We start from the raw sequence: 17,141 nt of genomic DNA on the forward strand, positions 1-17,141 counted from the left end.
ATATTTTTAAAAGAAATATTTACTACACCTTCAAACAACTATATCAATAAAGTACAATATTAACACAATTTTATTTAAAAAGTCAGATTATTGACATTTCTAGGATTTTTTTTCTCCATCCAGATTTGCGAGTAAAGTCCAAATATGAATTTGCTTTATGTGCTGTATTACAGTTGCTATGCCCCCACACACTTTTCTCTGAATACTAAAAAAACATCATAAAAAAATGTAACATTTACTAGCATGGTATTTGAAAGATATGACTGGCAGACATATAAAAATATTGTTTCAGTTGAGATACATAAAGGGTGTTTGCATATGATGTCTAGCTTTTTTCATTGCCAAGTAAAACTCAAGTTAATGTAAACCAATACTTCAAACAAAAGCATGACCTGTGAAGGAATCCTTTAAGGTATTCAAAATGCAAGAAGTGAAGCTGAGTGTAAATCATGCAGGATTTTGTTGCAGGGACGTTTGATCGTTTTGTAGCTTCTATCGTTTGGCACAGACAAAAAATGAACCTCAGATCGTGTGGAGATTCCCCAACACACACTCACTTTAAAAGTAAAACCACTGCATTAAAAAAGACAGAATGATTTCCCTCTGAGGCTGGCAGCTAATCCTTTGAGGGAAATAATCATGATTTAACACAAATGTCTCATCATGATTCAAACCTTGGAAACATGGACACGAGTCTGTCAAAAAGAAGGTCAACATGTGAAGGTCCTGATAGCACATAGACGTACCCATTTTTTTTTTCAAGATAATCAATATCTGAACAATGCTCTTGACAATTCAACATTTTTGCTATTGTGAAAAAAAAAAAAATCTTATAACACCCACAAAGTTAATATCACTCCTAAAACCAAACGTCAAAATTCAACAAGTCAAAATTGAAATGACATTCACTGTCAATCATTATTCAGTTAAAACACTCCGTTAAAGCATGAACAAAAGAGAGGAGAAAGTCCTCTATATTCACATATCACTCCTCGTAGACAAAGTTAAATAAAAACTAAAATTCAATTCTAAATGTACACAGAAACTCATGTTTCACGTTGCGACTAACAGTGCAAGTCAGCTCAGTAGCTTTTAGAGTCACTCCTTCCTGGATTCTGCATCCTCCTTCATCTTCTGCTCCTGCATGCGACTGCGAGTGGAGCCTGAATGAAACAAAACAAGGTATAAAAATACAAAACACGAGGGAGACTAACTTTTAATATAAAAAGGCAAAAAGAGAGCTGAATCTAAAATGCTGTTGACTTACTCATTTCTGCGAGCTTCTGGATCAGCGTCGAGTCTCCTCCAGATTTGCTGTCAAAGGAAAAACATGAGGTGAACTTCTTTTCGATGTACAAACACATGCTTCAAAAAGTGCTGTGTTTAAGTGTCTATGATGTACAGTTTAAAAGAACATAGCACCAGTGGTGACCAACCTGCCATCAGCTTCATCTTGTCCGTCCACGTCGAAGCGTAACCTCTTCAGAGGTTTCGGAGTGGAGCCGAGGTCCAGAGTCCTCTTAAAGGAGCGATCGCTGCTGTTTACCATCTGGTTGATCTTCTGGAACCTGTTGGACAGCTGAGGATGAAAACAGAAAAAAATAAGTGAATCTAGATATAATAATCACCATTCCAGTTGTTAGAATGAGATGATCCTTCTGGTATTCTGCAAAACAAGAGTGCCTACCCCAAAAGATTCACCGATTGATACCAGCATTCTGCAAATACAAACAGACGGATGAGAAAAATGTATGAGCAGATATTTTCTTCAAAATTAAAGAAGCCCTGAACGGCCATTTTGGTCAAAATATTAGAGAAAAAAAATGATTCTATGAAAATACCTGGAGCGAGGAGTCATGATACCCGGGGACATGCGGGAGCTCTTCATAGGGGAGATGTACACGTTGTTGCTTCCAGGCACACGCAGGGGCGAGTTGGGGAACTTATAGGGGCTGCGTGGAATTTGTGGGATCGGAGAGAGGGTGGGTGGCTGCAGAAACAAAGCACCAGCAATGAGAGAGAATCAAAATACACATTTTAACCCATCCGTGAATTTGTTAACCACATTCACATTTATTTTTTATGTGCCTCACCCTGGTAGATGCATACTGCAGGATGTTGGTTTTCAACTTTTGCATGAACACTTGATTGTAGAAGACGATGATGGAGTCATAATGGCCCTCAGAGATCAACACATGCTTAAAGGTCTGCAATAAACAATATGACACAAAGATTGTACAAATTAAAAATCCTTTAAATGTCATTGTTCATCATTAAAAGTTTGAATCGGCAAAAATACTGCTTTGAAGATGAAAGAGGTATTCATATCAAACAGAATCACCTCTTGATTGGTGTTGGGCATGTTCTTGTACGCTGTGACGATGGTCTTGAAGCGGAGATCAACGCTCTTCACTTTACATATGGCGTACATGGCGGACATCATCAGCTATAACAACCACATGAATTAGTTAGAGAGGGATCAGGAGAATGAATGAGTAAATTAAAGAGGGAGCAGCCTTTTTTCTCTTGTAACCTGGTCGAGGTGGCGGTCTCTCATCAGCTCGTGCTCGTGCTGCAGAGTGTGCTGGAACAGGGTCCATATGATGGGCTCCAGTTCAGGGTGGGAGGACAGCAGGTAGGAGCAGAGCATCTTCAGCCGTAAGTAGGCCAGGCGGTACACTACGGAGGGAAGAAACCATCAAGTGTCAGACTAAGAGATAAGCACAATGAAATCATGTTACTGATGAAAAACTAAATGATATGGGTTCTAAGGGGAGAAAAAAAAAAAAAAAAAACTATCCTCAAATGTATACCATGTAATTATTTATCAGTTGTGACCAATAAGGTGAGTGTAATGAATAAGAGTTTGGAACATGGCAGTGTCTTACAGAAGTTAACCAGAATAACTTGATGTGTAAATTACACCAACGAAGTGTGAGTGCTTGAATGAGAGCTTACATTTTTTATAAAAGAGGCTGAGGGAGTTGGACTTTGGGAGTCTTGGAGTCTGACCAGCAGGCTGGGTCGGAGGCTGAGAGGACGTCTGAGAGCTGGTTGTGGCCGAGAACTCAGGAGGCAGGACACGAAGACCCGGCCGCATGGGAGACAGATATCTGCAAAGACAATGATTAAATCCATCATACCACGACCAGAAGGTTTACAATAAGGTAAGAAGAGGTTCAAGCTACAGACAGAAAGGCTCGTAGGAAGTATTAGTCATGGAATTTAACAGATTTGTTTTTTCTTTTTCAATATTATGATGCAATCTCTGCACTTATGACTCACAGTGTTTTTTTTCAACAGCAGTAACGGTTTTACAGTCTTAGACCAGCAACTCATAAAAAGACAGATAGATTGTGGGATGGCAGACTTACAGGTCAGCTGCAGTGTGGTTGTGCTGCAATGGTTGGCTAAAGCTGGCTGGAGTCTCCACCTGCTCTGCTGCTCCGCCATCATGCTCCTGTTTCAGCAGCTCAAACAGCGGGCAGCCCTGCAAAGACATTAACATACATTTTTTTACATTTAACGAAAACTGGTATGTTTTAAACTGAAAAAAAATAAATAGTTTACTTCATATCAGTTCAATATTTGGACATTATAGGAAAATTGCAGCTCTAGAAAGCAGTGTGTTGGATCTGTGAAACAAACCTGACATTTCAATTCCCACACTCTAACCAGAGGAACCATCGTTTGTTCTCCTCTCAGATAATGCAACCTCGGCTTTTTGTTGGCATGAAGAACCCTCAGACAGAATCAGGGCGTTATGAGGAAACATACTTTATTTTGATGTTTACACTGTAGTGTACCCTATCAAATAAATAAGTTGAAAGTTTGGAAGTTAATAAATATCAACGTGATCAGGAAAAGATTCATAATGACATTTTACACAATAACCCCAAAGGCTAATTTGTAACTAAAGACAGATAACACATTTGTTCCTGCTTTGTGTTGACCCAAGGACACACCCTGGAACATACCTAACTGATAGAAATGATAATAAAAGAAGTCCCATTTAACAGAGACTAAATAATCATTTGGTTTAAAATGTGTAGCATCTAGACACCACAGCTACCTACACTCATTCAACACGCAAACCACCAAGACAAAAAACTAAAAAAAATCTGCCTTGAGATCATTCGAGCAAGTGGGTGTGATTTACTACTCAGCAGTTTACAGTAACTGCAGGTACAGACTTGCTGAGAGAACATTCGTCAGGACATGCATGCCACGCCCGGCTGACACCACACACACATTTCAAAAGTACACTTGATATTGAACTACTTATTGATACCAACGCTTCAATGTATTATTGCTCTGGTTTAGTGTTTTCATTATAAGCAATGCATTGAGTAGGTATGACGCTATGCTGTATACTGTGTTAGCAGGGAGAAAATTCAGTCTCCTGCTGAAAACACACATTGCTTTTAGGAGGCTGATCTCAACACATCTAAAACGATTACTAAGAAAGCCCCTTGATTTGAGTTTGAAAACAAAAAGAAAAAAATGTGATGGACCACATCACACAGGGTATCAGGGTCTCATTCAGTGCAAAAAAAGAGCCAGCAATAGAAGGACTTTGGCCCAGGTTTAGGCTCCTCCCTCCCTCTGTTTCAACAGCTCTTTGTGGTGGAGCCTCTGACTTCACACCTGCTTTGGGGTTAAGAGAAAGGAGAGTTGTGCCCCCTTAGGCTGCTGCAGGGACAGACAGGAGAGCGAGAGAAGGGAAGAACTACTCGGCGGCTCACAGCTGAACAGAGGCACATGACTCCTCTCTACGAGGGACAAACATTGCAACATTCATCCGTGAGAGAAAAAGGGAAGAGACTCAAAAGCTCCCTTAACTCTGGAATTACTGAAACTGTAGGACAGCTGCACTTACAGAAACATCAGCGCGAGTTTGGATACTACTACAGGTAAATGCTCCCTGCCTGTAGCACAAGGCTTGTCTAACAAACTTGGATTTTAATGCATCAGACTGAGGATAACTTTTGGATTTTTTTTTAAATGTTTGAAGCTTTTCATGCAGATCTAAACATGTCTAATAGCACTCAACTAATGAGCCTTACGGGCGTCAACCAAAATCACATGAATTGCAACAAAAGTGATGACTTCAAGTACCCTCTGTATAGCTCTGTTTTCAGTGTGGTCTTTGTAATAGGACTGTTCTTCAACATGGTGGCTGTGTACATTTTTGGCTGTACACTGAAGCTGCGGAATGAGACCACGACATACATGATGAACCTCGTTGTTTCAGACTCTCTCTTTGTTCTCAGCCTGCCGTTTCGGATTGTATACTTTGTTCAACGTGAATGGCTGTTCGGAAGTGTGCTCTGCAAGATATCTGTTGCCCTCTTCTACATCAACATGTATAGCAGCATCCTCTTCCTCACCTGCATCAGTGTTGACCGTTTCTTGGCCATAGTGCACCCATTCAGGTCCCAGACTATTCGTACAAAGAGGAATGCCAAACTGGCCTGCTGTACAGTGTGGGTGTTGGTTCTTTCTGGAGGGATAACCACTGGGTTCCTTTTGGATACCACTTCACCCAAAAATGCCAACTCCTCTGCACACTACTGCTTTGAAAACTACTCCAAAAAGCAGTGGAAGGCCGAGCTGTCGAAGGTGGTGGTGTTTATCGAGACTGTTGGCTTCATCATTCCTCTGCTGCTCAATGTCTCCTGCTCGGCCATGGTGCTACGGACTTTAGGGAAACCCCAAGCCATCAGCCGTGGAGGTAACCTCAACAAAACCAAAATCCTGAGGATGATTATTGTGCATCTGCTCCTCTTCTGCTTTTGTTTCATTCCCTACAATGTCAATCTCATATTCTATGCCCTGGTCCGCTCCAATATATTAAAGGGGTGTGATGCAGAAGATGTGGTTAGAACCATCTACCCAATCGCTTTGTGCATAGCCGTGACCAACTGCTGTTTTGATCCAGTTATTTACTACTTTACCTCAGAGACCATTCAGAGCTCCATCAAACGCAAGACCAAAGTGTGGCACAACGGTGCCAGGCTATTCGACAGGCTGCAAATAGACAGCTCGCAGAGCAGTCCAAGCACTACACTCAAAAGCCTGAACCTGAGGTCCCAGAGACCTGAAATGTTTGACAATGAGTCGACTGTCTGAACATCTACTATGTAATGTGATGAATAATTCAGTGAGTATTGCTGGTAATACTCGATTTGTATTGGAGGACGCAGGTGGAAGAAGAGTGGCCTTGGAGATCATAACACACAAACATAATGGTTACTAAGGAGTCACACTCTCGTCTACTGGACGCCACAAAGACTTTAGACTGGGACTTAAGAGGCTGATCCCTCCAATCAATAAAGAAGGGGAAAGTTTTAGACAAGACATTTTTAAACTGTGTTTTGCAGCATAGGTACCCTTAAAAAAGGACGGCAATTTACATCTTGGATGTAAAAGGAGTATTAATTCTATAAAGATACGAGATAGTAATGTCGAAGTGAAAATAATGATGGTGTTTATTCCATAGTCAGGAACATGGTGCTGCAGATAAGTATGAGCTGATGTTGTATATGTAGACTTTTTCCCCCCCGAGCAGATTCTCCTTTAGGGAAAATACTGCTGTAGCAACGCTCATCCAGTATTAAACTCTTCTTATGTTCTTTTATGTTCCATTTGAAAACAACTGTGGCCTCACTAAGGCTTTTAAGCACTTTATAGAGCGGTGTGCTCTATAACAGCTTTTATTTGTTTTACTGAAAGCTAATAAAAATGATTCTCTACTTGTTTGATAAACTGGGGTGTTGTGAAATATTTGACATCGTAAGGTATTAGTCATTCCTATTTCACCGTCTGTGAGTGCAAGCAAATGATTTGTCAAGACCTGTAAGTCGCAGTTGGCCACTGCCACACACTTATTGAATTAGTCAATCTGTTTTAAAATGTAGACTCCAGGTATGGTATATATTTGACAGCTTTGTAGCAACGGCCAACAACAAGTGAACAGTGCCTCATCAAGTAGGTGTTAAACTCTATAAGAACAGAAAAAATGAAGATATGTCGATTTGTTAACACGCTTACTCATAAGAAAATCTAAAGCTCAACTCTTTGTAAATGGAAAACAGAGCAGCTGGAATGCAAGTGAAATATTTGTTCTTTCTTGTTTAAAAAAAAGCCGTGCTGCAAGACCGAGCGCTACTGCATTCTTGTTGCGAGGCTTAGCCTAAGGGTCTGCACTGAGATCAGTTCACTCATCCTCACTGCTCAATAATGGGAAGGGTTGTGAAACAAAGCAGGCGAGCGACAACATGCCTCCGGAGAGAAAGGTACATTTACTAAATAGAGCACAGTGGAGGTTACTGAAAAAGAAATGGCAAATAATGCAGAATAGAGACAGAAAGCGTAAGCTAAAAGACTATTGAAAGTTTCTCATGTCTGATTTTGCCACGTTTGGACTTGCTATTCTTATTTATGGCAAACAAATATAATTCCACCCAGAAAGCAGATACTTACATTTGCAAATAATATTAGAATAAGGTCTGGACCTGGTCTCTATGTCTTGAGATAACAATAAAAAGATTGATTGACTAAAATGGATAATTGATTCTGTTAAAAAAAAGGCATCTGATTAATCCAAAATGAAATCATAAAAATATAGCCTTTTATCATTTAATACTACATACCGCTTTAAAACTAGTGATTATTAAAAATAATGTGGATATCAGACAATAGAACATAATTTTGCTCGTGCCATTAGGATTTATTGAATAAATAGTGAAACTCTTACCCCTCACCACCAACTCTGTCTCAGTTGTCACGTCATTCATAACATGACTGTGAGGTGTATATTTTATTTGCATTAGATAAAGACTTGTGTCCTTTGTTTGTACATTATATTCCTACTTAACGGTAATTGAAATTGTCTCACCAGAGCTAAACAGTGTAGCTAAGTCTTACTACATGCCTTTTGAACCTTACATCTAATATGATCAATATGAAAGAAAAACGATGTGCATTCAAGGTGCCAAAACAATCATTTTACACAACTTACATAGTGAAGAGGCTTTAACTTTACGTCTGCATATAAAAGAAAATTATTTCATGATCTCTCTTGGGCTCTAACAGCCATAGACTGCGGCATACCCCTGATCGTCCCTCCTCAAAAGCACCTGTACAAAGGTTTTCTACAAGGACACAGATACACCGATGTCCAATTACAACCCCTTGTTTATGTGCATTGTTGGTGGCTAACAAATAAAGTTAACAATTACCGGTAACTCCAATCACATGCAGGTTTATAACTGGCAGCCATAAAGGGATCAGACGTAATGAAAAAATCTGTGACATAATTTCTGAACTGATGACACGATTCAGACAAAGTAAATGTTAAAAACCAGATAAGGAGACTCAACCCTAACTAGGTATCAGTATTTATTTTCAAAGAGGTTGAAAACAAAGGTGTGTGAAGACGAGGAGTGAGGGAGGGAGTAGAAGGGGATAGAGAGTAAGAGAGAGAGAGAGGGAGAATTTAACCTGTGTGTGGGGGTAGGCGTGTCATCACAGCATCCTAACATTGATCCTGCTGCCGAACACCAGCTGACCGGATAAATGTCTTCATCAAAGGGTCACTGAATCGATGACATCCTGATACTGGTGAGTGTTGTTTATTTATTTGCTGCGTTTACAACGATTGTGCTCGTAGGAACACTACGTGATATTAGGATTATGGATTGTCAATCAGTTCCTCAGGATTGCATTCAGATCAATGCCAGAGTAACGGACTCATCAGACATCGTATCTGAATTATGATACAGGACTCAGTATTTCTGCAAAAAGGAGATTCAATTTGAGTAGGACTATAGAAAATCCAAAATTTGTTATAGAAAATAATATAGTTTCATTAAATGCTTTCTCTGAGATTGAAAGAAAACTTTTTGAAAGTTTAAATTGGAAGGTGATCAGTGTTTAATAAATTCATGTAGAGATTAATTTTGTGTCTTGAATATGTGGAGTTTTTCAAAAGACTAAATTTCAAAAGAAAAAATATTACGGACAAAGAAGTTCTGAATCGTGATGGTACGTTTTACATAAAAGAAAGAATGCTCACTATGAGACGCTCTGACTGAAAAGATATCTGACCAAATATTTGCTTATACACTTAAAACTACTGCCATCATTTTATGTAAATGAACTATGAATATGTCAATTAAATATTATGAGCGTTGCTAAGTATTTACTGCAGGGTGATGGTATTACAAAGTCAGATCTTTATTTTTCCCCACTGCCTGTAATGAAACCAAATGTGTGCTTACTTTATGGGAGCAGGAATTGGCAGTTAAACTTTATTGTCAGAATGCGTCTCATTGTCGTCTTGCATATCAAATATTAATTTACCTGTGTTAGCTCACGTAGTGTATTCATGTCGCCGCCGTATATTTACATCCATAAAACAGCAGACTTTAGGGGTTTATTAAATTTTGACTTGTCACAGGTTTAACTACACCAGCAGAACCTTCTGAAGTGAGTTAAAGTGTTGGAGCAGAAAATCATTTTCGAACATGGAGCTGTGGAATACTACAGATGAGCCAGAAATGCCATTCTCACTTCTGTCTAACTGCACGGTAGACACCAGCTACCGCTTCACCTTCTATCAAGTGTCTTACAGTGTCATCTTCCTGCTGGGGTTAGTAACGAACAGCCTAGCTCTGCACAGACTGCGTCAGTCTTCCTGCGCAATGAGCAGCACCGCCATTTACATGGTCAGCTTGTCTGCTGCTGACATGTTCTTTGTAATCTCTCTGCCTCTAAGAATCTACTACTACAACCAGAAGGCTAAAGACCCCTTCAGCTGGACTCCTGGAATAACTTACTGCTACCTCACCTTCATTCCCAAATACATCAGCCTGTATGGAGGCATCTTCTTCCTGGTGTGCATTGCTGTGGACCGTTACTTAGCTGTAGTGCACCCGCTGGTGACTATGCATAGCAGACAGCTTGTTGCACAGCTGCTGAGTGGGGGAATCTGGTGCCTGGTGCTGGGGCTGAGTATAGGTCTGCCTCTGCTGCGCTATGCAGCTGCTCAACAACATCAGCCCTGCCTGCTGGATCCGTCCTCTCACCGCCACCGCACCATCATCCTGGTAGCTCTTTGCTTAGTGTGTGGGTCATTTCTGCTGCCAACAGTGGTTCTTCTTTACAGCTACTGCCGAGTGCTGAGTGTGCTCCGCCAGCCAAGACACCGCTCCCGCAGCAAGCGCCACAGCCGGCAACACACGCTAAGACTTATTTACCGTGTGCTGGGTGTCTTCCTGCTCTGCTTTGTCCCTTATCATATTAACCTCCTGGGATACACACTCACACATGTGGGGCTGCTGCCACATTGTGGTCTTGCCAAGGTGACCAGGGCTTTGCACCCTGTGGTGCTATCTCTAGCAAGCTCTAACTGCTGCCTCAACCCACTCATCTACTATTTTTCCAGCAGCCTGGTGCACAGAGAGAGCAGCCATTGACACAGATAATTTGACCCAGTGACAGAAAGCTTTTCTATAAAAAAAATAAAGGGAACGATGTAACCATACCTTACAGAAACTACAGCACTATAATGTACCTGTCATAAAATAGACTAAAAGTATTCCTCATACTGTGTACATTTCTTCGAAGTTAGAGCATGGTGTGTGTTTGAGACATCATTTACATTCATTGAAAAGGTTCAATATGTTCACGTAAGCCCACAGCAGTGGTAACACATGAAGCAGTCTGAGGTTCAGTGCTATACATAGAAGCATTTATTTCAATTCAGATATTTTTGTCAGGACTCTAATGTGTGTGTGAAATGCAATGAATTTTAAAAGTAGTCTAAATAATCTACAGGAACGTTTTTCTTCTAATGTGTATGTAATGCTATATAAAGCTTATTTCACAGCACTATCTGTCTTGTGTTGTATGTAATGAGTGTGCGGTGACATAATAACTAGCATACATTAGAAATGATAGGAGACTAAACTGACCGTCCTCCATGCGATCCTCTCCATGATGAGGTTCTCGCAGATCTCCAGATGCTTGACAATATCTTTGCTCAGGGTGGGGTCGGCCTTGATGAAGCTCTCGATAACTTTGTAGAAGTCAAAGGCTGGGAGGTTGACCACATCCAGTATCCAGGGGAAACACATGTCTGTTTCAGCCGCTTCACAACCATCAAGGTTGTATCCTCCCGTCTTAAAACTGCTCTCTGATCACAAAAAGCAAAAAAAAAAACATACTGAAAACCTGTATCAGATCGACAACACAAATACCAGTACAACTTAATACTAATAGTTGCCTCAGATTTAATATGCCACTGCATCTGTAAGTAACATGAGACAAAATGTGGGACACACCTCCATAAGTCGCCATAACTACTTCCAGAGCACAGGCCACAAGTGAGGTGTGAAATGTAGAGTCATTGAGGAGTTTACTGAAATGAAAATCAAACAGAATACAGTAGGTTTCAAAATAAAATAGAACGTAAAAAAAAAAAAAATCATACATATGTGAATACAAACAAATAACAAACGAGTTCATATTTCCCATTGATAAATGAAAAAACCTGAAAAAGCACATACCTGAAATTTTGCACCGACAGTCGTTTCTCTTCCTACAAAATAAATAAATAAATACATACCAGTAAGTGATGAATTTAAGAACACAAAAACGACATGAATGTTAGGGACTCGTGACACTATGTAAACTACAGATCATGCAAGTTGGGGCCTATCTACATGGTTTATGTAAACAAATGTTTGAAGAGTGAAAGAAAAATGTCTGAATGCAGAACATGAATTGTTGTTTTTTGAGATACATCTCTACCCTGGGAACTGCATTAACCTGATCCACTAAGGGGAAAAACCAAGACAGTGTTCAATTATTGGGGAAAAAAGGAAAAGTACCGATTTCAGCATTGCCTCCATGATTTTGTAATACAGTCTGACACCGAGGGTAAATCTCTGAAGGGCAAAAGTCAGAGAAGAAAGTCATTCAATTAATTTCAGTTTATCACGTATTGTCATCGTTGTTCATCATCTTCCTGGGTGGATTCCATACCTGCCTGCCGAGTACGACACAGCGCGGGCCGACTGCCTGACCGAACCTCTGGCTGAATGTCAGACCAAGTACCTCCAAACGCTTCAGCACGCCCTGCGTTGGGTCCACAGTGCAATTCTGTTGACATGGGGAAAAAAAAACAAGTTCAATAAAAGGTCAAAGAAGCCCTTCCATGAAGCATTTTAATTTGAGCCAAAAGTTGACTTCACCCACTTTGAAATATGTAGCAAGGTTAGTAGATGGCTGGTCCCCACTGCAGGTGAGGTCACCTCTCAGTTGTTTAATGGAAGTCATGGCAGCTCTGATGAAAAAAAAAAAAAACCAGACAGAGCTGTAAGACATACTGTAATAACCAGAACAATCTGTAATGTTTGGTTTCCCCATGTTTGGGTGCTACAAACATTTGAAAAGTTTAAGCTTGGACTTTTAAACATTTTAAAGATAATGCTATACATATTTGTACAATTTATTATCTTGTAAGCTTTTTGCGTTAATTTGTAGTTGATCCTGCTTTAGGGGCCGGCAGTAGCTCAGTTTATAGGGACTGGGTTGGGAACCGGAGGGTCGCCAGTTCAAGTCCCGGGGCGGACCACATATGGGAGTTGGTCTGGTAGCTGGAGATGTGCCAGCCGAGGTGCGCTTGAGCAAGGCACCTAACCCCCAACAGCTCTGGTGTGCTCCCTGTGTAGCCCTACTCTGACATCTCTCCTCTAATGCATGTCCACACGTCCTGTTTTTGCATGTGTGTGTATTTAGGGCCTGTGTGTATGAGAAGCATGTCTGTCCAATAACAGAGTGTAAACAAGAATTTCCCTCAGGGATTAATAAAGTATTTAAAATAGAACAATAAAAAAAATGTATAGGACCACTCTCCTAAATATATTTAGTGGATATGTCTGCACGTTTTAAGATGTTATTTTGAATTGGGATATGTTACACTGTAGTTTTTTGATTTGATTTTCAGCCCTAAACTTTTTTAAATATTCACATTAGTCACTCCAAAATCACACATTGATAGCTAAACAGCCAATACTGTTTGTTTTAACTGCACAAACATTCAAACAGATGCTGCTGAGAACCAACACTGCTTCTCACTACTCATGTCCTTCACCTTGGGATAAACAATATAGAGTCGGCTAGTGACTGCTAAGTGCTCACCTGATGGGAGTCTGGGGAGGGATGATTCCAGCGTCTTCATCTGGAAAGTTCTTCTTTGGCGTTCTCTCCACCTGTGATCTGAATTCAGGTGGGGATTATTAAACACTATATTTAACATGACATTTAAACAATCAAAACCTTAGAAGAGAAAATAAATTACATCTCCACTTTAGGCATGAGAACAGTCTCATCCCCGTCGAAAAACAGCCGTCCGTCAAAGTCTCGGCTCTTGAGGTAGTGCTCTTCATACTGTTGGTTTAGGTCAGACACCTGTGGTGGAAATTAAAGGATGAACTTACTCAAAGTAAAATAACAAAAGTAAAGAGCATCCCTGTTTCATAAACTGCACTTACTTCTGCACATTGTTAATAAAACATCTGCAATGCATTGATTCTACCATTAAATTCTATATTTAATTAAGCCAAAGGTGCTTTGTGCTTAAATATACATGTAGATTAAAATATGGTTCCTTTATGAACGAGTACGTTAGCATTGTACATTATGTTACCAGCTCTATATTTGAGGTGAAAATGAAATGCACCCTGTACTACTGTAAGAGGGTGTTTTCCCTTTGTAGGATTTGCAGGAGGCAAACTATTCCTTGTACTGCTACATAGATTAAGAGAGCTCAGATGTGGTGTTTGTTTACGATGTACCCAGGCCTCTCATAGCTGAGATCAATAAGGGGAGACATACACATAAGGTATATGAGAGCCTTGTAGAGTACAGGGGGAAATTGAACAGTTAAACAAATATGTCCTGTGTTCTTCTTCAGAGGAGTGTGATGTTGTCAGCAAACAGTAGCATCCTGTCTCTTTTGTTTTCATACCTGCCTCTGCCATATACTACCCTGAAACACTAACAAATGGTCCCCTGCTTGAGTACACATTTTCCTGACACCGTGTATTTAAAAACAAACATGTCTAAGCGGCAAAGAGAACACCTGACAGCTGTCGCACACTAAAACATTCACCAATGACAACAGCAAGCAGGAAGGGATAACTAATACAGTGGGAGAAGAGCAGATGTAGTAAAAAAAAAAATCCCTCCCTACCTGAGGAAAATCTGGAGATTTGGATAGATCCAGTGAGTCCAGGAAGGCTGAGAAACTCGTCTGGTATACATTCTTCACCTACAAAGACAATTACAAGGCAATTGAAACCAAATACTCACAGAGCAGAAGGGGATTGAAATATGTTTATAATATGACTGTAGGAAGTGTACAGAGACGGGGGCTCAGACCTCTTCTGTGTTGCATTCATTCTCGTCGCACAAGGTTTTCAGAAGCTGCAGATCCACCTCTGGTTCTGCAGGTCGTGATTTGGCTTTGCTCTGGTTGCGACGAGATGTCCGTGTTGGGGGGCTCTGAACTTTGCTGATAGCTGATTCTGAGGGGAGAAAACATTGAAGTTGTTTGATGTCTTAATGATACTCATAAACAAAGTATCCTGTCAGAGAGAACATTGAAAACGTCCCTATCCCAAAGAAAATCAAGCTGAATGCCTACCGTCCTGTTGCTCTAACCCCCATCATCACAAATTCTTTGAGAGAATAATTCTCTCCTACATTAAAGCAAAAAAGATCAACTGATGATGCACACAGCCCCCACATAGCAGTGACAATAAAGATATATTCTATTCTATTCTATTCAGTAATAAAGGCTTATTAAAGAAACAGAGAGGCTAAACGAGTATATCTAATGAAGCTTACTGTAAAGAGGCTGCAGAAGCTCTGGAGGGCAGCGCTTGATGCACAACTCCAGAGTACAAAGCAGCAGCTGGAACGATATGACCAGGTCATCTTCCACCTGTAAGGCCCTTCCTGCAGACAGCAGAGATGCAGAACATGAGAAGCAACGCCATAACACTATTGCTGTGGACTGACAACAACACAACCGTGACAATAAGAAGATTCATTTTTACAATTAAATCAGAGCCCTTAAAAGAGCATGAGAGGAGGATGAGCGGAAGAAGATGGGAACACAATAATGCTATTCTATGAAGTGTGTTTCCAGCTCTATCCTAATAATCTACCTTTGGCCAGAAGAAACATTGTCCAACAGCTCCGCATGGTCTCCCTCTCCCTTGAAAAGGGACAGTGAACCATTAATCATGCACCTTCACCACATGAAGATAACAAAAAAGAAGGGTGATAAGGACATTTCACTTATATGGTGATTTAATGTCCAACTTACTGTTCATCCGTGACCAAAGCAAATATTTTCTTGCATGTTCTGAAACAAAAGAAGTATTTAGAGTAACAACTTTACCCAAAATAATTCTACACGCGTCTAGCACTGAATCTGAATTCATGTGATCACTCACTTCTCAAACCTCTGGTAGAGAGCCAGGGTCACATCATACTTGTTCTCCAGGCGCAAGAGAGCTGAATTCACCTTGGTGCTTATAGTATCCAAGTTCACATCCAACTTCCTCACCAGAGCGACAAACTGTTTCACACTGCAAAAATCATATGAATGTGGGTGAGAGATCAAATCAAATGCATGAAACTTAAAATTGTTAACATGTAACATTCTTCCACTGTCTGGGATTTAGAACATGAAAGTAAAAAGGACACTTGATAGGTTTTTACGTCAGGCAGTAAGAATGAGTGCTACATCACAGGTTATTGTGGATAACAAAGATACACTGTGAGTGATAAGGAGCACATGATAATAACACGACATCACGCACTGTGACTTCAAAGTCAATACTTACTTCAGATTGACTGCTTTCAGGACCTGCGTTACAGTGAAACAGGAGACATCCATGTCTGTAGCCGAAACAAACAGACATGCCCCCCACAGCCTTTTCTGACTGTCCTGAAATGAAATGTAAATTTAAAAAACTACATATGAATCTTAGAGAAAACATTCTAACCCTGACCTTTGTCCAACGGCTAGAGCTTCACTGACACAGTGTGCCACATCGGCAAACGTGTTAAATACAGATATGATGTCATTTTGAAGTTACCATTCAATCTCAAGGATGCAACTTCTCACACAAGACCCGTGGGTGCCTAGTACGATGCACCTTTCTGGAGTTAAAAATCTGGGACTATATTTTCATAAAAGTCAACTTTTGTCTCTGACCTCGGCTTCTGCTTGAAAGGCGACTGACTGAGCAACACACTTTACATGTTCGACTAAAGATCCTTTATCTGAAGAAAGCCATCAGTAAGTGTTTAGACAATGACATTTATTTGGCGTGACAACATTTTCATTAAATAGTTACAGCCTGATGCCGGAGTGGACTTTTTCTTCTGACCAAACTGAGTGAACTGAGCTGCCTCCTTCTATTATTAGACAGTCTTCAACCAAACAATGCGAGTTAATAACACACTTGAACAAGACAGCCAACAAGATCACATTCAGCCTGTAACACACACACACACACACACAAGACAAACACATACTGCGACTTCTTCCATGGTGTCTTGAACAGTCTTCCACAGCTTCCAGGCTTGTTCACACACCATGTCTGTTACATGAAGACCTTTACACAGGCTGACAAACTCAGTATCCTTGTCTTTGTGTCTAGAGAATGAAAGACAAAAAAAGATGATCATGGACAGCACAAAAACAGTTACAGTAAATCCAAAACATGCTGCAGTGATTACTACAGACCCCCTGTGGAGAAGTCAACAGCTTTAAAGCTCATGTTACACCTTTTGGTATATAGTGGCCATTTCTTAGGGTTGAATGACGTTAATGTGAAGAGATATTAGCTCTTAATACAGGCCTGGCTGGAGAACAACACTAGCACAGACTCACTGAATAATAGACTACAGAGTAAACTTCCTATGACTCTAGATATGCTTCTGCAAATTGCACGTGAAAATACGAATTTTCTTGCCTTTTAACAGATAGCTCTGGACTCTCCTTCTTGTCCGGAGAGGCACTTCCAGCAGCGGACTTCAGCTCCTTGTTCTGT

General features: G+C 40.4%; 2 protein-coding genes across 2 annotated transcripts; one reads left to right on the forward strand and one right to left on the reverse strand.

The window, feature by feature from the left end:
• Positions 1-52: 52 nt before the first annotated feature.
• Positions 53-16,761, reverse strand: rb1 (retinoblastoma 1). The gene is made up of 26 exons (XM_061055454.1): positions 16,624-16,761; positions 15,927-16,030; positions 15,534-15,668; positions 15,404-15,442; positions 15,243-15,292; positions 14,920-15,030; positions 14,452-14,597; positions 14,264-14,341; positions 13,370-13,479; positions 13,210-13,287; positions 12,265-12,352; positions 12,052-12,168; positions 11,898-11,954; positions 11,574-11,605; positions 11,349-11,425; positions 10,980-11,200; positions 3,375-3,490; positions 2,959-3,113; positions 2,534-2,679; positions 2,342-2,446; positions 2,094-2,207; positions 1,842-1,990; positions 1,688-1,718; positions 1,437-1,579; positions 1,268-1,314; positions 53-1,163 (listed from the first exon to the last, which is right to left on the reverse strand). The coding sequence occupies exons 1-26, from the start codon at positions 16,684-16,686 to the stop codon at positions 1,099-1,101; spliced, it is 2,577 nt and encodes an 858-aa protein (XP_060911437.1). The 5' UTR covers positions 16,687-16,761; the 3' UTR covers positions 53-1,098.
• LOC132988213 (lysophosphatidic acid receptor 6-like) lies at positions 4,649-6,768 on the forward strand. The gene has a single exon (XM_061055457.1). It carries the CDS (start codon positions 5,005-5,007, stop codon positions 6,130-6,132), a length of 1,128 nt encoding a protein of 375 aa, XP_060911440.1. The 5' UTR covers positions 4,649-5,004; the 3' UTR covers positions 6,133-6,768.
• Positions 16,762-17,141: the final 380 nt, after the last annotated feature.

Source organism: Labrus mixtus, chromosome 14 (genome assembly GCF_963584025.1).
Source record: "Labrus mixtus chromosome 14, fLabMix1.1, whole genome shotgun sequence".
Taxonomy (NCBI): domain Eukaryota; kingdom Metazoa; phylum Chordata; class Actinopteri; order Labriformes; family Labridae; genus Labrus; species Labrus mixtus.

Coding starts and splice junctions, on each gene's coding strand:
- LOC132988213 (XM_061055457.1), top strand. CDS start 5,005: ATGTTTGAAGCTTTTCATGCAGATCTAAACATGTCTAATAGCACTCAA.
- rb1 (XM_061055454.1), bottom strand. CDS start 16,686: ATGGTGTGTGAACAAGCCTGGAAGCTGTGGAAGACTGTTCAAGACACC. Junction 15,443..15,533: donor CTCTACCAGAGGTTTGAGAA/GTGAGTGATCAC, acceptor CTTTTGTTTCAG/AACATGCAAGAAAATATTTG. Junction 2,680..2,958: donor CAGCCTCTTTTATAAAAAAT/GTAAGCTCTCAT, acceptor TTCCCTCCGTAG/TGTACCGCCTGGCCTACTTA.